Consider the following 21,639-nt stretch of genomic DNA (forward strand, 5'->3'; position numbering starts at 1 on the left):
ATTAAGAAAAGTATGTTTATGAAAGAAGTCCATCAGCAAGCTGATATGTTTAATACATAAAAATAATCAAGCATCTCACAAAAGAGTGAGATGATTCTATAGGTTTTCTGAATAGTCTACACAGCCCTTTCCCTCTACAGAGCCCTAACTCCAATCCTACTGAAGTCAGTCATTTTTCTCAAACACATAAGAATGAGTTCGACAGCAACAATCAAAATGACAAATGAATGGCTATGTTACACATCAACATCTTAACCATAAACGAGCGGCATGAAGAGGTTACTTTGGTCTAAATGAAATCACCACATGGGCAGAGGATTGAGAAACAATAAAAAGGGATGTTTAAAAATATGACATACAAGGAATATAAGGAGAACACAAAGATTGAATTTGTAAAGGTTTTGAGTTGTTTGCTGATTAAAAAAAGGACTTAATGAAAGGAAACTGTCAAAAACAAAGAGGCACAGTCACTCAACAGGTTACTTACATGCACAGAGGCCATTGGGAGTAAGACAGCATGAAAAATGTACAGGGGTCATTGAAATATGGCTTTTAATATTATTAGTAAAATAAAAGTATAATATGCACAAAAGAAACTTTACCATGCAATATTCTAAACACAAGGCAAATAAATCACATTAAGAAACAAACTCATTTTAATAAAAATTCAACAATATCCTTATATAAAAGCCAGTGGGTTTTATATACTAGCATATGCACACAAATTTTGTCTGGAAATAGTTACAAGAAACCTTCACTGAGTGTAGGTGTGGAAGTGTTTTTGTTTTGCATTTTGTATCTTTTCTAATCACGTGTGCCTGTTACTTTTACTACTTAAACAATGTCAACAGGGCAGTGAGATTATGGGCCACTTTTTGTCGTCTTTAGAGTTCTCTGTATTAAAGAAAGCAAAAGTAATAGCTTTGAAAAGTCAACAGCACCAATTTGTGTTATTAAGTATAATTTACACACACCTATGAATGATACTGCAGAAATCTATGTTCATATGTGTGTATGTAGACGGGTTATCTTGAGTTACTTAAATACCACTGCTCAGGGTTCTAACATTTAAAAAAATGAACTTATGAAGACCTTTTAAAAAAGTTTACATTAGTAACTTGATCTTAAACTGATTTTGGAAATCCTAGGACTGAGGAATCTTAAAGCCTCAAAGAGTACAGTTCTTCTGGGAGCATGACAATGCTTTTTGCTTCAAATTTATGTGGCTAAAGAGCTTTCATGTGTTGCAGAAAATGTATTTGCTGTAAATACGACTCACACTATAATCAAATCTATTCCCAAGGCTTCAGAAATACAGTCTGGCATAGTTTGCTCATATTATCCTGATTTCCTGCTAAGCTATTCAATGTTTATGACACTTGTAAGTATTTAGGTAACTACTTTCCAGTAGAATCTCTTCCATACGTAAGCCTTTAACATTGAGCCCTAGTCTAAGTTGGAAAAGCTACAAAGTATCTTCAAATACTGCACAAACCTCCACTTAGACAAGACACTGCACACTGGTTAATGCTTGGCTAAGTACACACTCAGATGCCTGCAGTGGCCAGGCAGCTAATGTGTTTGAGGGAGTGGGCCAGGTGCGAGGAATGGAGCCGTGGAGACCATGGGTCCTAAAGAACCAGAGTCCATCCAAAAGGGACATCGACGGCCTAGAGCTGCTAAGGGAGAAAGTGGGCCTAATGTTACCACACCCCCTGTTCTTTCAGGGAGGCAGAAACCCAGATTTTATGTTAAAATATTTGATCTTCAAATGTGATTAACTAATTATCTTAAACACCATGTATATATGGGGAAAACAAAACTTACTTATGGGTCACATTCAGCTAACAGACTGCCACATTATAACGGGAGAAGCAGGCAACAGTTTGAACAGAATTCCGCTTTAACGAGATGTGTGGAGTTTCCCGGAGACAGAAATGCAAATAATGAGTTCTTGCATTTTATCATTTCCGTAGTTCTACATATTGATAAAGTTCTCCTCCTTCATTTTGAGTACAAATAAACACAACTTCAGAATTGAACGATAAGGTTCAGATCTTGCCATTAAGAGATGCTGAACTTTCAGAGATTTGAAGCAGGAAGTAAAACATATGGCCCTTATGTTAATTTACTCAGGACCACAGGAAGACCCTCCACTGGATTTTACAATCAACTCTTGGATAAGGCAGAAAGCATCGTTCCGTTCCGTATGGATGATCTGTGGCCTCTATGAACCCATTTGGGCTATTCTTAGGATTAAAGAATATGAAAGTTCAAAGTTCTCAAAGCATCTGCTTTCCCAACAGAGGTCATACTCTTTTAGCATACTCTAGAAAGTCCAGGGGAAAAGCCGGGCATCTTCTCCTGACCAGAAAAGTAGGAGAGCTCATGGGTGATGATCTTGGGGGGATGGAACCCTAACAATGACATTCTGACTAGACAGTCACAAATAAGCCTAAACATGAGTTCTATAAAGAAAGTGGAATGGCTCTGCAAGGGCCTTATAAGCAGCTCAGGCTTTCTATCAAAGGAGGGTCTCAGGCGGGGACCAGTTATGACTCAGAAGGAACTGTAAGCATGAGGAGGAAAGCTCTGAGGCGCGGAAGACCACTGCTTCGGAAGATGCTGCCGATGACAAAAAAGTGGTAGTGGTGGGTTTCCCCTACTCCTTCCCCTCCTTCCTTAGTTTTAAGTTTACAAGAACTTAAACAGGTCCACGGTTTTGGACAGGAGGTGTTATGTTTCAAGACGATAGAGAAGAAGCCATTCTGTTCCTTCTCTGCGCAGCTCCTGCCTTCTCTATCAAGGGTGATATACCCTTCATAATAGGCAATGTTTACCAGAGCTAGAGCCTAAAATAAGGGCAGCAAATGAGTACTTGGCTTCGTTAAATGATACCCCTTTGTTAGCCCAGTGATGAAGGAACCCGAGATCTACTGAACTTCAGAATTAGAAAAGGTATCTGTGATTGACTAACTCAGTTCCCTCCCTTTGAGGCCCACGGGAGCCAAGACAATTGCCAACGTGGCATGGTTGCTCAGGTGTGCGAATTCCTGGTCCCAGCTCAAGCTGCCTATTAAGCTTCCAGGTGTGTTTGCAGGCGCACCGAGTACCACCTATGATGAATCAGAGAATCGGGACAACGCAAGACCAGTGATGCCCTGGTGGTCAAGGAATGGAAAAAGTGAACGAATCGACAGACTCTTTGTAAGAATTTAGAGGTTCGAGTTTCTCAATTAATTGGCTTCTTATTTTTCCTCAGCTGAAATTAAAGAGTATTGGCAAATGGAATACTAATATCTACATGCCCTCTATTAGCACAGTATAAAGCCGAGGATGAACTGACAGCCTTAACTGGCTATCTCTTTGCTTTCCCAGGTTTAGTTTTAATTCCATCTGTCTATCATTTAAAATTATTGTAAAATCTACAAGGTCATTCAGGTATATGTAACGTCACAGACCTTGAGAGCCTGTTAGAAGTGGATGGAAATAAAGATGATTATGGAGACCTGGCAATTACCACAGTTTGTGTTAAGCAATATTCTGCTGATACTATAGTGAATTTCTTCAAATAGTACTACTTGAGCATTTACAATTAGTTTTAACTAATCATATTTAACTATCTACTCTGAGTATTTCTTCCCTTTATACAACAACAAAAGCCATGATCAGACTAGTGCTCTGAAGTGGTACATAATCAGAAATGATACATTTTGTTGGAAACAAGAATGTGGCGTAATGTAGCTATCATGATGGGAAAGATTCCATATTTAACTGAACTATTTAAAATTAAGCAACGTGGTCACTCACATTCATTCCATATTATATAGCACATCAAAATGTTTACTTTTACTCTCTGATCAAGAAATGAATCATTCCAAGTTTCAAAATAATTTTCCCGAGTGAATGCTAATAAAATATAATATCCCACAGAGGGAAATGGATTTCATATGTGTCAGAAACATTATACTGCCAAATTGGGTAAACACGACGGCAGTCATTCGATTTTTTGGCCTCATGTTTGAATTCAGGAGTTATTTCTGAAACCTTGGGAACTAATTTAATGGCAATGCTGGGGCTTGCAATTCTTCAGAAAACGTTTCTTATAAAAGGAGTTGCACTAAGAAGTTATTAAGTCCCACTCTATATCATCATCCATTTTCTTTAACTTGAGTTTCATCATGTGAGTCTTCTGGGAATGCTACTGCAATGACAGAGCAGTGAATATTTTGACTTGAGTTGAATGTGAGCTTCCATACAGACACACCATGAAGGGAGGCCAAGATGATGTTGCTAGTCTTTCAGGAGCTAGGAAATACCATTAAGGATGAAGACTTGTGACAAGAACGGACCAAACCAAGTTCGTATCTAATGTTGTTGTGCTCTTTCAAACCCATCGCTGAACAGCACAGCTGTCTGTTCAGAGAGCACCTTTGCCCTCAGCGATGTGTCAGGGGGGCCATGTCCAAGGGCCAGGGAGAAGCCAGGAGTGAGGGTGTTTGCTCAAGACCAATCTCAGCAAGGAGGCAAGAATCCTGGTGGCTCAGCAAACTTTCAACCTCTTATTTCTGAGAGGGTAACTTAATGTACGGGGTTCTTTGAGTTCCAGAGAGCAATAATTCCAAATAGCTTTTTCTTCCTATAAAATATAGCTCTGTAAACTATTTGGCAAATAACAACACAATAATTGAAGGAGGGGTTTCTTAAAGTTTTTGCAAGCTGATGAAGATCGCATATGGTGGAATTTTTGGATAGAGAACTCTGAAGACGGAATTGAGATTTTATATCTACATTGGCCTTTGAGATGCTGAACCCGTCTCAGGAAGTTGTACTTTTCCCTACCTGCATTGTGCTTTGCCAAATATTTATCTTTGTACTGCTTCTTCTTCTTGCCGAACCAAGTACAGCTGGCCTGTTGCTCCTGTTTGGTCTTCTCCATGGCGATGCAAGCGACTCGCCTAGCACACAAAGAAAGGAAAAAAACCTAATGTATTGTCTTATGCTGATAAGAGAGAAAAATCATTCATTTGAAGAGTTTACATGAACCTGTGTGAACATACTCCTCACAAATTTTTCAAATCATTCAGATAAAGGTTGCTCCTTGGCTTTCATGACAATTTCCTCGAAACTGTTTTTAAAATCCAGGTTTATAACAAAATAATACCGAATCTGAGCATATACTACCTGATAACACAGATGAGAAGTCTAAAGACATAGTCATGAAATACAGTGGGATTTTGAGCTGAGAAGGTCTGGTTTGAATCCTGGCTGTATCACTTATGAGCTTTTAACAATTTAGTGTTAGGTGCTTTTCTAGGAAACTTAGATATTTTAAGTAATTTAATCTTTCTAACAGTAGGTGAACTTGTGTCACTGTTTTATAGATGAGATCAAAGGACTGAGAGGTTAATTAGCTTATCCCAATCACATGGCTAATAAGCGGGAGCATGAGGACCATCTGGCACCAGAGCCCATGCTCTTAGGCAATACATTCTATTGGCAAGTTCCTAAATCTCTTGGAGCCTCTTGGATGGCTGCTGTAAAGAATTATAATAAAAAAATGTAAATAACTTCCTTAGCACAGTGGCGGGTTCAGTAGATGCTTAATAAATGGTATTACGACCACTGCATGGAGATTCTAGGAAGGGAAAAAAATACCTTGATTAAATCCATAAGTTAGAATTATAATCAGAAAAATCATAATTTTGTTCTGTGTGATTGCAGTATTCAGCATTGGTAACATAAGCATAAATGTTGTTAAAAAGCTGCTCTCTTAGGTTTATTCTAAGTAAATACTTGCCTTTCAGGATATCGCCACAGAAACTTTTGCTTACTTAATGACTTTGCTTGTGGGCCAATGTGTACTATCAGTACTGTATGATCCAGCAATCCCACTCCTGGGCAGCTACCCGGAGAAAACCATAATTCAAAAGACACATGCTGAGAGTTCGCGTCGTGGCTCAGTGGTAACGAACCCGCCTAGTATCCACAAGGATGTGGGTTCAATCCCTGGCCTCGTTCAGTGGGTTAAAGGATCCGGTGTTGCTGTGAGCTGTGGTGTAGGTTGCAAACACAGATCAGATTCCTCATTGCTGTGGCTGTGGGATAGGCTGGTGGCTACAGCTCTAATTTGACCCCTAGCCTGGGAACTTCCATATCCTATGGGTGTGGCCCTAAAAAGTTAAAAAAAAAAAAGATACATGCACCCCAATGTTCACTGCAGCACTATTTACAATAGCCAAGACATGAAAGCAACCTAAATGTCCATGGAAAGAGGAATGGGTAAAGAAAATGTGATACATATAGACAATGGAATATTACTTAGCCATAAAGACTGAAATAATGCCACTTGCAGCAACATGGATGGACCTAGATTATATTACTAAGTGACATCAGAGAAATACAAATATCATATCACTTATATGTGGAATCTAAAAAAAGGATGAAAATGAACTTATCTGTAGAACAGAAACAGACTCACAGACTTTGAAAACAAACTAATGGTTACCAAATGAGACAGGGAGGGGGAGGGATGGACTGGGGGTTTGGGATTGGCATATGCACCCTGTAGTATATGGAATGACTGCCAACGGGGACCTGCTGTATAGCACAGGGACCTCCACCCAATATTCCGTGATAGTCTACATGGGAAAAGAATCTGAAAAAGAATGGATGTTGTATATGTACAACTGCATCACTTTTCTGTACAGCAGAAATTAACAGAACATTGTAAACCAACGACATTTCAATAAAACTTAAAAAAATCCCAAACCAAAATCACTCTCAGCATGCCATACAATGCTACTGAAAATGATGAGTTGTTTTCCAATGTAGTTATACCGATCTACACTCCCACAGCTGTGTAGAGTTCCTACTGTTTCACTTCCTTGTCAACACTTGGTATTATTAGTCTATAATTTTAGCTATCATGGTGGACAAGTAATGAAACAACACTTTGAGTTTGCATTTCACTGATGATTAATGAGATCGAGCACCTTTTCATGTGTTTATTGGATTTGCTTTTTTTGTAAAGTGCCTGTTCAAGTCTTTCTACTACTTTCCTATCTGGTTATCTTCTCACCAATTTGTAGAAATTCTTTATATGGTTTGAATATTACACTTTTGTTAGTTATATGTATTGGAGGTATCTTCTTCCACTCTGTGGCTTACCTCTTTTTTTTTCTTTTTATGGTATTTGATGAACATTATCTTACTAGTTTAATTTAGTCAACTCTAGCAACTTTTCTTTAATGGACAAAATCTTTGATATCTTGTTTAGGAAATCCTTTCTTGTCCCTGAAGGTGTTCTCCAATATTACCTCTCAAAGGCTTATAGTTTTGTGTTTTACATTTTGTTCTTCTTTCTACAGTCACATCTGTGGCATACAGAAGTTCCTGGGCTAGTGGTTGAATTGTAGCCCCAGCTGAGGCCTAGGCCACAGCCACGGCAACGCCGGGTCTGAGCCGCATCTGTGACCTATGCTGTGGCTTGCAGAAACGCCAGGTCCTTAACCCACTGAGCAAGGCCAGGGATTGAACCCACATCCTCATGGAGACAACATCTGTTCCTTAAGCTGCTGAGCCACAAGGGGAATGCCCATGTTTTGATATTTAATACACTGGAACAGATTTTTGTATATGGTGTAAATTAGGGGTCCAATTCCTCTTGTTTTTCCTAATGGATACCTAATTTTCCCAGCATAACTTATGGAAAAGTCTGTTTATTCCTCACTATTGACTATTTATATATGAAAGTTTTAGGGGTTTTCTTTTCTCTCTCTCTTTTTTTTTTTTTTTTTTTTGTCTTTTCTAGGGCCGCACAGACGGCATATGGAGGTTCCCAGGCTAGGGGTCGATTCGGAGCTGTAGCCACTGGCCTACACCACAGCCACAGCCACACCAGATCCGAGCTGCATCTTTGACCTACACCAGAGCTCATGGCAACACTAGATCCTTAACCCACTGAGCAAGGCCAGGGATCAAACCCACAAGCTCATGATTCCTAGTCAGATTTGTTAACCACTGAGCCACGACGGGAACTCTGGTGTTTTCTTTTTTGTTGTTGTTGTTGTTGTTGTTATTGTTGCTATTTCTTGGGCCGCTCCCGCGGCATATGGAGGTTCCCAGGCTAGGGGTTGAATCGGAGCTGTAGCCACCGGCCTACGCCAGAGCCACAGCAACGCGGGATCCGAGCTGCGTCTGCAACCTACACCACAGCTCACAGCAACACCGGATCGTTAACCCACTGAGCAAGGGCAGGGACCGAACCCGCAACCTCATGGTTCCTAGTCGGATTCGTTAACCACTGTGCCACGACGGGAACTCCCTCTGGTGTTTTCTTTAATGGGTCTATTTAAGTACCTCTAAGCCCATACCTTAGTATCTTAATTATGATAGCTTTATAATAAGTCTTGGTATTGGAGCAAGGCCTTCCTCATTCTTCTAGAAGAGCATCTTTTTTTTTTTTTTGTCTTTTTGTTTTCTCTAGGGCTGCACCCATGGCATATGGAGGTTCCCAGGCTAGGGGTCTAATTGGAGCTGTAGCTGCCGGCTTACACCAGAGCCACAGCAACGCCAGATCCGAGCCGCGTCTGCGACGTACACCACAGCTCACAGCAATGCTGGATCCTTAACCCACTGAGCCAGGCCAGGGATCGAACCCGCAACCTCGTGGTTCCTAGTCAGATTCATTAACTGCTGAGCCACAACAGGAACTCCTAGAAGAGCATCTTGACTATTCCTGATTCTGTGAAATTTCCACGCAAACTTTAAAACTAGCTTGTCAGTTTCAAAACCGTTGGGATTGAATACATCTGAGCGGAATAGACATCTTTACAATATTGAGTAGTTTAGTGCCTGAATACAGCATGTCTCTACATTTATTTTATTTTTTGTCTTGTCTTTTGAGGGCCGCACCCGCGGCATATGGTGGTTCCCAAGCTAGGGGTCGAATCGGAGCTACAGCTGCCAGCCTACACTACAACCACAGCAATGCCAGATCCGAGCTGAGTCTGCGACCTACACCACAGCTCAGGGCAACGCCGGATCCTTAATCCAACAAGCAAGGCTAGGGATCGAACCTGCATCTTCTTGGATACTAGTCAGATTCGTTTTCTCTGAACCACGAAGGGAACTCCAGAACTGAGGAATTTTTGACAGGTTAAAAGAGACAAAATCCTGACCTTGTGAAGCTTATGTTGCAGTGTACAGAGTATCTTATCATAAATGTTTTTAAGCTTAAAATACGAAAAGTTGCCAATAAAAACTGGTGGCGTGGCTATATGTGGTGTGATGACAGAGGAATGAAAGTGATTTTTACTAGCTACTCAGGAAATGAATGTTAGTTCTTTTAAAAGCTCAGTAAGTGCAAGGAAACTGTGTTAGAATTTAGGTCAACCTGGAGGGAAATTTCAAACACATGTTTAACACCCGTTGCTGACTTGGATGAAGATCTAGTAAGCAAGGGAAGGGATGACAGATTCAGGGAATCAAATCATATCAAAAGATTACACTGATGGGTCTCATCAAGCAAGATGAAATTTAGCCAGGATAAATCAGGTAAGGTATTTGGGTGAAAAAATGGATTTCTCATCTAGAGGATGTGAAAAATGTGACTTGGTAGCAACACATCTGAACAAAACTTCTGAGTCTGATTGATAATATTGTTTCAAATCTTTTTTTCTTTCTTTCTTTTTTGCTTTTTTAGGGCCTCACTCGCAGCATATGGAGGTTCCCAGGCTAGGGGTTGAATCAGAGCTACAGCTGCTGGCCTACACCACAGCCACAGCAATGCAGGATCCGAGCTGCAGCTGCGACCTACACCATAGCTCATGGCAACGCCAGATCCTTAACCTGCTGAGTGAGGCCAGGGATCAAACCCACAACCTCATGGTTCCTAACTGGATTCACTTCTGCTGCTCCACGACCAGAACTCCTCAAATCTTTCTCATCAGCATTGCATGTCTACCGACATTCTATAGACCGATTCACTCTGCTCTTTCCCCTCAGCTGGGAATGCCTTCCTATACCTCCAAAGTCCTACTCAGCCCTCAAGGAAACTACTGCCCACTGGGCCTCTTCCTTATCATCCCAATTGGAAACTTTCTCCCTCTACAGGTTTTTTTGTTTGTTTGTTTTTGCTTTTTATGGCCACAGTCGCAGCATATGGAGGTTCCCAGGCTAGGGGTCGAATTGGAGCTACAGCTGCTGGCCTACACCACAGCTACAGCCTTCTACAGTTTTTCTGTACTAAACAGAACATAATAAAGCATACACACCAGTTTTGACACACGTATACATCCCATGAAAGTACACTACAATCACGATAAGAAACATTTCATCACCCTGGGAAATTTCTTATGCACCTGTGTAATCCCTCCCTCCAGATCCCTAGGAAACCACTGTCACTATAGATTAGTTCTGTTATTTTCTGGAATTTTATTTAAATGGAATTCTTCAGTATGTTCTATTTTTTGCTTGGAAACTCAGCCTAGTATCTGTTGAGTTTCATCCGTATTGTTGTATGTTATCAACAGATCATTTCTTTTTATTGCTTAATAGCATCCGAATGGATATGGCATCTCATGTGGATATGCCATCATTTGTTTATCCATTTACCTGCTGATGAGAAATTTTTAAATTTTTTAGCCATTCTAATAGGTGCGTGGCCACTGAGTTTCTGTTAGTATAGTTTTTTTGTTCTTGGAAATTCATTTTGGTTCTTTTTCCAATCTGCTATGCCGTTAAATTTTTTTCCTGTTCTTGAAGATATTTTTAAGCTTACTACTGATTTTTAAAAGCCTGATAATAAGCACACTTGTTTAAAAATCTTTGTCTCTTTTTTTTTTTTTTTTTTTTTTTTTTTTTTTTTTTTTGTTGTTGCTATTTCTTGGCCGCTCCGGCATATGGAGTTCCCAGGCCAGGGGTTGAATTGCAGCTGTAGCCACCGGCCTACGCCAGAGCCACAGCAACGCAGGATCCGAGCCGCGTCTGCAACCTACACCACAGCTCACGGCAACGCCGGATCGTTAACCCACTGAGCAAGGGCAGGGACCGAACCCGCAACCTCATGGTTTCTAGTCGGATTCGTTAACCACTGCGCCACGATGGGAACTCCCAAAAATCTTTGTCTCTTAATGACAGTATATGAAGTGCGTTGGAGTCTGTTCCTGGCATCTGTCATTTCTGTCAGGTCTCACTGGTTTCCCTGCATACCTGCTTGTTTGGACTTGCTGGTTGCTGCCCTTGAGGAAGCTTATGTCAGGGGTCAGGAGGAGCTCTACGATGAGGCCTAGGATAAAAGCGTTCTCCTTCAGAGACTTTCATTTGTTTGTAACAGATGTCTGGAACTATTAGTAAAGGGGAAACCTCACATCAAGGGCATGGCTGCAGTTTCTCTGGCTGTCCCAGGTTATGTGAACCTGGGTGCAAATGGGTATAAATCTATCCAATTGGTGGCCACGGTTTTCTCAGGGGAACTCTGTTCTCCTTTTGCTCTGCTTACTGACAAGACAGCCTTCCCTACAGTCCCCTGGTGTTGAGGGGCAGTAAGGGCATGCTTATGTTTGCTCTTAACCTGGGGGAAAAGCCTTTTGCAGTCCTGACAATGTGGGATGGATCGATCGCCCAACAGATTCTGCTACTTGTAGAGAGCCTTATTCGGTCTCAACCTTGGTCCTCTGGCAGAGGTTTTTAGTAACAGAAATGCCCTCTTGGCAAAATGGGCCAATTTGGTACTCTAATTTTTACTGTTCTGACTAATGGCCTTCATATAAAAACTGCCTACTGGTGTTCCCATCATGACACAGTGGAAACGAATCCAACCAGGAACCATGAGGTTGCCGGTTCGATCCCTGGCCTCGCTCAGTGGGTTCAGGATCTGGCGCTGCTGTTAGCTGTTGGTGTAGGTTACAGACGCAGCTCGAATCTGGCGTTGCTGTGGCTGTGGTGTAGGCTGGTGGCTACAGCTCCGATTAGACCCTAGCCTGCGAACCTCCACATGCTGCTGGTGTGGCCCTACAAGGCCAAAAGACAAAAATAAATAAATAAATAAAAATAAAAATAAAAAATTGGCTACTGAGTTTCTCAATACCTTTGTAGCTACTCAATGCTTTTAAGGTAACTTTCAAAAACATATTTTCTGTGACACTTTTCATTTTTTTTAGCAGGAAGATTGTTCCAAATAACATAGTCTACTAGGAAACAGGAAACAAATCTGCTTTTTCCACTGCCATTTCTCAGGCTTCCTCTAGTGGACTCAGAGTTCTAGGTATTGGTGAGACATGATTTATACAAATGATAAAGAGGTCTTGGGTCTACATATTTGCAACAAATGCTCATTAATATACGGCAACATCAAGAACACAATTTGTAAAACATAAATATCCTTAATAACATAATAACATCGCCATCAAAATGACTTAAGAAATCACTGTGATTTCCTCTGCCTGGGCCTATGTTTTCCTTGGGTAAAATGATGGCATCTGAAGTTCTTACAGTTCCAACATTCTAAATTTAAGAAAATTTTTGAGAAACATGGGATAGCTGAAAGAAGTGATCAAGCAAAAGGGACCCCTTTAGTGAAAAAAGAAAGGCTGAAAAACAGTTATAAATATTTATGAACTTGATGCCTTTGTTCTCTTTTAGCTAGGTTCAAGTATTTCAGGAGGAATGGCACAATGCCTAATGGCTGTGATTTTTTTGTCAAGCGAAATAAAACTTGGACATAAAGTTATCTCTTTTGCACTAGATATCTGATGTATTGCCCAAATACTGACAAAGGCAAAACTAGCAACATTTTTTTTTAAAAAATAGCAAATTGTAATAATAATAGCAGAAATAGATTTTACGATAATACACAGTAATCCATGACTCCTCTCAGTTAAAAACATGTCTGAAAACTGACTTTAGACAGCCACCTCCTGTCGTGGCTCAGTGGTTAAGGAATCCGACTAGGAACCATGAGGTTGTGGGTTCGATCCCTGGCCTTGCTCAGTGGTTAAGGATCTGGCGTTGCTGCCAGCTGTGGTATAGGTCGCAGACGCGGCTCAGATCACCCGTTGCTGTGGCTGTGGCATAGGCCAGCGACTACAGCTCTGATTCGACCCCTAGCCTGGGAACCTCCATATGCCGCGGGTGCTGCCCTAGAAAAGACAAAACAAAAAACCAAAAAAAAAAAAAAAAAAAACTGATGTTAATCTGCTTTCAAAGCTTAAACTTTCTAACAGATATACATTTTAATTTAATTTATTTTTTTAGGCTGCATCCACGGCAAATGGAAGTTCTCTGGCCAGGGACTGAATCCAAGCCGCAGCTGTAACCTACACCACAGCTGTGGCAATGCCAGCTCCCTTAACCCACTGTGTTGGGCCAGGATCGAATCTGCACCTCCACAGTGACCTGAGCTGCTGCAATCAGATTCTTAACCTCTTGCACCATAGCAAGAACTCCAGATACACATTTTTAAAGAGCTGGCAAGGTAGAGAACGAAGCTTCTGATTGTCTTTCCCTCCTGATAGTGAAACACATTTTCTCTTTAAATACCCCGAGTGACAACGAATCCTGGCACTTGGGATTTGTAATGGTGGAATGTGGAATGGGGGTAGTGAGAGCATGTGGAGGGGAAAGGAGAGGGTACATTTAAAAAAAATGCAATTCTAAAAGGATGGAAACAACATATAGGACTAGAGGGCTCTAAGAGGCCATGATGTGACTGTGAGCCCCGGCTAGTCACACAGCCTCTTTATAGACCTTCCTCTCCTTATGTGTGAAACAAAGAGCCAACGCTATGAGCAGGAGCTCACTTCGTGCCAACAATTTAGAATTTGGGTTTGCCTAACAGAGCAAGGAATATATCAGATTTTACCCTATGAAACAAAATATAAAGTTGAAAAATGGATGGCCAGACTTCATTTTTATTGTAAACCAAACCAAACCAACAAAAACATACCATTCCTGAAGTTCTGGAGAAGGAATGAGACCTGCAGTTCCATTTTTGGAGTTTTCCAGTTTACCCTGCCACCAGTTGTGATCATCCTTACTAATAATCTGGATAATGTCACCAACTCTGAATCGAATGCCAGCTTCTTTGCAGGGGATGAGGTCGTCCTTGGCTGGATCATATTCAAATTGTGCTCTTACATAGATCTATAAAACAGGAGTTTGTAAGAAAGAATGCCATGGTGATATGAAAGAAAACAGCTCTAACTTAATAACCACACACTAACACTCACTACAATACAAACAGGACATTAGATGGTGAAAGCAAATATGATGCATGGAAATACAACACAAAAAACTGCTACCACTAGAAACAATGTACTACCTTTGATGTGTACAGTTTCGAATCTTTACTGTCTTTAATTGGAGGGAATGCTGAAGATACTTGATTACTAAGAATAAAGACTTAATTTCTGCTTTTACTATAAGAGAATAGGGTTATACTTATAGAGAAGTATGCTTACCATTGTAAAATCTGCATATATTCAGTTGATGTTACGGATAAGTTGTCACGATCACGTGGCAGCCCTTAAGCCATAACCACAAGCATTCAGGGTACGTTTTAACCCCGAAGCAGCACATGATACAAAACCAGCAAGAACTCCCTTGGTATCCTGCTGTAAAATGCCTGCATGACAACTGGCAGTGTGTCTACACACTGCTGATAAACCTAAATGTAATTCAAACAGTTTTTTAAAGCATTTGAAAAGTTTTATTTTTAAACAGGACTTAGACTTTATGAATTTCACTCTTCTTAAAGAAAAATGAGTTTGAATCCTGGCTTTGCCAACGTAACACTCGAAATCTGTACAGAGCTTCAAGATATGCATAGTTCAGGGCTCTGCATTTAATGATATGTAAATATAACTAGCAAATATAAAGGAAACAGCACACAAAGGGTTATCATGCGGCAGCACTTTATGAATTACTAGATTTCTAAGTGCTTTAAAACAAGGTGCTAGACAGTAAGTGTTGTATAATTTATGGGTGAATTCTATCAGGTACTAGTTTATGCAAGTCTTAACTCCAAACCTGATTCTTTTTTAAGAGCGCATTTCAAGAAAAATCCCATAAAATTCTACCTCTTGAAATTAAATTTGAATATTAATGTTTAAGTCACTGTAAAACCAACCCGAAGGCTTTGCGACTATGGTATGATTATTCTGTTTGTTTCTTTTCAGAAGTCTGGCCTATAAAATTAACAAGTCTCTGCATTTGCCCCTAAAATCCATACTCAAAGTGCCAGCAAATTGAAAGTTACTTGCTAGTGTTAGGCAGCACTTAGTTAACTCTTGATGTTTGATTAAGGGCATAAAGCCAGGATTTTTCTGTTCTTATTTTTCACTGTATATGGCTTTTAAAAATACACATGCAGATACAAAGTAAGAAAAAGCCTTCAAGCTTCCGATAATTATTGCTTTAAAATGTTCACTGGTATGTCTATTTTTTAGTTATTCTTCTTAGAATTCTAAGAATTTTGTAACCTTAAAAGATTTTTCTCCACCTCAGAGGCAGGCCTATAAGATCCTCAAAGGCTGAATCCTTAACCATCAACACAAAATGATCAGGTTGAAATTACAATAACCATCACAGCTACAAAGATGTTAGGAAAAAATCTTTATAGAGAATTAGTCATGTGTAATGTGTTAAAATGAAATGGTACAAGCTCTCAATGCTCAAATGTTATGGTCCAAAATGCAGACATTATGGGATGGAAAGGGTTAATAAAGGATTGGCTATTAGCAGCTCAGTTTAGAGAAGTTTCTAGAGAGGATATCTATTCACCTGTCGTCCTTTTGGTTGGGTAGTTGATGGCAAGTCCTGTAGAATAAAGCCAACCCAGGAGAAAAATTTTCATTTACTTTTCAAAGAGTACAAGGTAATTTGTGTGTTCTGTTACAATATGGTTAAAAAATGAGCTAGATTTCAGTTGTAAAGAGATAATATACATTATTCCATTTCTCAGAAATGTTGAGTTATCAAAAAAAAAAAAAAATCAAACCCAGGCCATTTAGCAGCAAGCTGAAGAAAGCAGGTAAGTTTAAGCAGAGAGAAAGTGTGTTCTTGAGAAACAACTCAGCATCTTCAACACAAAAGCCACTGCGAGTGAAATAGCCTACTTAAAAAAAAACAAAAAACCCCAAACTCAAAAGAGCTGTTGCCCTTTTCAACTTAGTCACTGCAACCATTTAGATTTTGAAAAATTTAATGGTTGTATGGATTTTCACATCTTAGAGTTATTAAATGTCAAACTGTTATAAATGAATTCCTTTGGTAGCCTATTTTGAAGTTGTAAATAAAAGTCATAGGAAATTTTCTTCCATAATTTCTCTTACTTATATCATTTCATTTGAGGTGATCTCTAAATTATTTAAAATTTTACCTGATTAAAATGTTGATATATTTTTAAAGGGCAAACTAATAGTCAGGAAAAAAGTGATACTGCTGCATTATTAGAACTTTTAATATTTGTAACAGCAATATCAGCAACTTCGAGATTTGGTTACCCCCAAATATCACACGCCTGCACTTGTAAGAGCTTCCATTTGTTTAAATAAGTTAAAACAATTCTTTTTACCTTCCAAAATGGATAGTTTTGAAAAACGGAGTAAAATTTCAAGTTCAAGTCAAAATATAAAGTACTTTGTGTTAAAGATGTGATAACAGCGTGGCTTAAGTGCAGTTTGAAGCCAGTTCCTTTTGCTTTTCATATCCAGGCAAGGCTTATAATTCACAAAAATATGTGCACGTACCACAATAACAGAGGGCACACCAATTCGTAAACTTAGATAGCGGAAACTAAAACATGTTGCTGATATCACTCAGAATAGACAACTACAAAGCCCGAGAGTACCCAAATGCCTCCTCTGCAAAATCCTTACATTTCTTCATCTTTCTCACATTAAAAAAGAAGTCAGAAACTTCAACAAATTTCCATTTACATCCTTTGCATAACTTTGAGCAAAGTCATATACAGTAGTTGGGTGACACAGAAATATTTTGAGAAGGACCAAAGCAGTCTTGAACTGTATTTCTTTAAATTTCACTAATGAAAGGGATTTTGAATGAGAAGAAAACGTTGAAAAAGATTTTCCAGGAGTAAACTGCATTGTAGCTGTAGTAGCCTTGTGTATCGGCAGAAGACATATTTCCACTGAACACATGTAACTAGAACACTCATGGCAGGTGGCACCAACAAAATTGTCACACTTTGCTGTGTGGAGCTAGAGTTCTTACCGAAACAGAATTGTTAGTGCTGCTATGACCATTAGCTGGGGACTGTCTGGAAGTGGAGGGGGAATCTCTCTGAAATAAGACACAAGGTTCATTAACACACAACACCGGTACAGAAACAGAGATATTCACATCAACAGTTACAACCACAGCCTGACAACCATTTCCTTTGAGGTTTTAGCTATAAAGGTGCCATACTGACTTACTTGCATGATTTCACAGAAGAATGAAAAAAATGTTTGCAGTTTGAAGATTCACACATTGTAAGTGATGGCCACGTCATTCATTAGTCATTTTCTTTCCTAACATTCTATAACCTTTGCTTTCTTTAAAGGAGACCCTGAAGAGTGACTTGATATTAAAACCCTATCAAGAACTGTAAAATGACAAATATTACTATACAATTATTGCGCTGAAGATTCTAGCTGCCTAATTTTTATTCAAAATTAGGTTTGAAAAGAATTTAATCATTCTTAGGAAGCTCGGTTGTCAAAAATTACCGACAATGCAATGATACAATTGGAAGTGAAGTGAACCTCAAAAAAAGACGTCTTATGTTGTAATCACCTTGGAATCTTTCTAGGAGAGGTACTGCTAATAAGGGTAAAAGATAGATAGATACTAGAGAAGAAACCTTTATTCTTTAATTTATTTTAGTAGATTAATTAAAACAATACTCATGAGCCTCTAAAAATAGTACACTTCTGGCAAAGATCCCAGCAGCCACAGCCACTATCCTTTGCAGGCTCCATTCCCTTATTGTCCACATCAACTTTACTGTTTAATAGAGTTCTTTGAAACTACAGAAATGTGCATGTCTTGCTTTTTCTAGAAGATTTAAAGAAAAGTTCTGGGACCTGTTAGCCTTTAGATAATGGATGACATCCCCTAGATGAGTATTCTCAGATGTTAGTGAGCTGAGTGATCTCTAGGTGCCACCTCTAGAGACTCACGTCAGTGGGGCCAGGGTGGGGGGCAGGGGTCCTCTCTTTTGCCAAGGGCCAGAGGGATGCCAATGTAGGTGGTCAGAGAGCCTTTCTTTGGGAATTCCTGTTGTAGCTGGGAAGAGTCCGGCCACAGGCTTGAATTCTGCAGCGCACAGGCGAGTCAAACAGATTGGGGGCAGGGCCAAAGGGGAGTACCATTTTTTTCCCTACTATTTAGAAGTAAAGACAGTAAGAGGGGGCTCTTCTCACTTAAAAGCATGGAATTCACATGTGTACTCCTGGTCCCACCTCAAAACTAGTTCAATCTCTTAAAAATACAACAGAAACTTTAAAAAATAACTGGTACTATCTTCTGGTTAGTTAGCCCAAAAGACAAAAGTCAATCGTATTTACTAAATTTCTACCAAGATGAGAAATGGTACGCCAGCCACCTGCGATTTTTCAGGAAATCAAAATGCTTTACATAAAATATGTGCATGTCAGTCTCTCTTTTCCAGCAAGGTCTGTGTTCTAGGTAACACATTTCAAAACTATGAATCCTGGAGCAAAAGTAGTTCTGTATTTTGTTTGAAATACAGTTTTAATTGAAGTTCCATACAAAGCCACCAAGAGGAGCTCAAGACCTGATATAATAGAAACCCCAATTGTCATGGCTCACTAAAAATATACTTGACATAGCTACAAATTCTTATACATATCTTCAATAGGTGATTTTTCTTGTGAAATTTCTATCACTACTAGAGACCAGAAGAAACATTATAATTTCTCCCTCAATTTCTCCTAAGTACAAATTCAATTTTCTACATGAGTTCCAATAAGTTGCCTCCCAATCTCAGCTGGAGGAAATGTGTACTTAATATTGATGTACACACGCTTGGAAGATGCACATGAAAGAACAAGCTTCAGAAAATAATATTCAAACTGAATGTGCAATGACCAACAGATGACACCATTTATGCTCGTTCATATTTCTAAATATAGAAATAACAAATTTTTAAATCTCACTTAATAACCAATATCAAACTGAATAACACAGGTTGGAGAAGCTACAATTTCTATAGCATAAGCCTACTGTAAGAAAGGAACTTTGGGTTTATATTACTCTAGAAAACTTACTTGTTTACAAATCAGATAACATTCTAAATTTAAACAATTTCACAGAAGGATGCAAAAGCCTCTCTTTCTCTAATAAAGTCAATTATCAATTCCTCGCAGACTCCACATCTATCTAGAGACCTGTCACAGTTATTTGAACAACTCTATCTTAACAGAAATAGACCACTTCTCAGATTCTTGGAAAGAAGAACTATCTATATGATTTCTTAACAAGGGAAGTGAATGTACTTCCTGGAAATTTTATTGCAATGATGATCTCTTTTTTCCCCTCCCAGAGACTCTATTTGTTCTTTATTAAGCCTCTGTCATTATTTGGAGCTTCTCTATAGTTTGCTTCGATTCCAGCCTGCAGTAAGTTAAAGTGCTGAGGAGATCCCCGTGGAAGCAGGGCTGAGTAGGTGGATGGGACCTACTCTGTTCCGTTATCTTTGTTGTAAAATTGGTGTGCAGTGATCAACAGCACAGGCAGAAACAATTTCCCAGAAAGCCAAAACATTCAGCCATCAGCAGACAGTTAGTTAAGAACCCAGAGGAGACGGGGTGTTTCGTTAGAGCTATTACCTCACAGGACGATGACTGAGTGCGGTAACTCGGCACGATCTTGAAGGTGATACTCCCCCGCATTTCCCGCTGGAGGAAGAAATGAGAGAGCTCTCTTAACAAACAAGTGCTGCGCACAAAAACATGTCAGGAACCACAGAAAATGTGTGGATGCAATTAATGCAAGCCAGCTGAGAGCGCACGGGCCTAAAACGAACCTGAGTTCCAAGAGCAGGGACTGCTCCCAGGGACGGTGGAAGTCGCTCCTGGGAAAAGCCCTGCCAAGTCAGGGCTGGTGGCCTTGCTCGTGTGGCAATGCTATAACAGACCTCCAACGGTTACCTCTCACAGGCATGAATAAAGAAATCTCTAGGTGAGATGCCTTTTAAAAGTGACTATGAATTGAACTGGATGGCAGAACAAGTAGTTAAATAAAAACTATGTTTGGGGGAGGTTCCGTCGTGGCGCAGCAGAAACAAATCCGACTTGGAACCATGAGGTTGAGGGTTCGATCCCTGGCCTCGCTCAGTGGGTTCAGGATCCGGCGTTCCTGTGAGCTGTGGTGTAGGTCGCAGACGCGGCTCGGATCCTGTGTTGCTGTGGTGTAGGCTGGCGGCTGTAGCTCCGATTTGACCCCTGGCCTGGGAACCTCCAGATGCCGAGGGTGCGGCCCTTAGACAAAACAAACAAACAAACAAAAAACCAACAACAACCCTATATTTGGTAGGCTACATTATGATGGTCTACTCCAATAATCTTGGCTTTATTTATTACTCTAGTGAGTCTGTGGTGCTTATGTCACCTTTAATAGATATTCATAACACGGGGAGGCTACTACACTGTGGTGCGAAGGTGGCCCAGGAGCAGAAGTCCAAAACATCTCTCGCTGCTTGGCAGGGCCTGTCATTCTGCCCCATCTCCCCCTCAATCCACAGCCTAATTTGAAAACAGATTTTGGATATCTATGTCAAAAATTGCCTGGTTTACCAGGCCTTTTCTTCCCTCTGTGCTGTAGGAGAAATCCAATACAGCTGGCTATGACTCAGCTAAACAGGAGAAACGTTTCTGACATTGCTGATGTCAGCACAGTTGAGGTCAGTGGGAAACTAATTCACGAGAAGGCACAAGTAGAAAGGTTTTAAGTATTTGCTGGATAAGAAAGCCGAGACAAAGGATTGAAAGGAGAACATCCAAGCCCACGCTGCTAAAGATGGACAACATGTTTCTAAACTGTGCTGCATGTAAACATTTTCCTAGTTAGTTTGCATGAATGTTGTTTAAGTTCAAGTCCACACAAATGATACTACCAGAGATACTCTGATAACCCTTTATTTGTGCATTAATAAACAAGTTAAGGAACTGAAAGTAATCTTAGGAAAAGAAACTTTCATTTACTCACAAGCATTTTTTGCAGCTGTTCCACTGTTTGGTTAGCCACACTGATGCCATTGATTTCTCGAATTTCATCTCCGACATGAAGTGTTCCTAAGGAATTATACAAAATTATAAACATGCAATGATATATACTTTTATAATAATCAAATCCAAAGGCAGTAATGTAACTTTTAGCCTTAAGCTAAATATTGGAGGCCAATAAGAACCAAGTACAAGTTAGCTTTACACAGTAAACTCACCAAAACAGGTATATCTACTTATGGAACACACAGTTTTGAAAGAAGGCTCTGAAAAATCTGTTTATTTTTTGGAGAGAGGCAGTGTGTACATAATGGTTTAAAAGTACATCTTCTAGGAGTTCCCGTCGTGGCACAGTGGTTAATGAATCCAACTAGGAACCATGAGGTTG

General features: G+C 39.9%; 1 protein-coding gene across 1 annotated transcript in view; it reads right to left on the minus strand.

The window, feature by feature from the left end:
• The window catches only part of CASK (calcium/calmodulin dependent serine protein kinase), a 368,751-nt gene that overhangs the window by 16,965 nt on the left and 330,147 nt on the right, over window positions 1–21,639 (minus strand). Inside the window, 5 exon segments of the mRNA XM_003360270.5 lie at window positions 4,843–4,958; window positions 13,949–14,145; window positions 15,784–15,819; window positions 19,857–19,925; window positions 21,235–21,320. Coding sequence (XP_003360318.2) covers window positions 4,843–4,958; window positions 13,949–14,145; window positions 15,784–15,819; window positions 19,857–19,925; window positions 21,235–21,320 — 504 coding nt within the window.

This window comes from Sus scrofa, chromosome X (genome assembly GCF_000003025.6).
Source record: "Sus scrofa isolate TJ Tabasco breed Duroc chromosome X, Sscrofa11.1, whole genome shotgun sequence".
Taxonomy (NCBI): Eukaryota; Metazoa; Chordata; class Mammalia; order Artiodactyla; family Suidae; genus Sus; species Sus scrofa.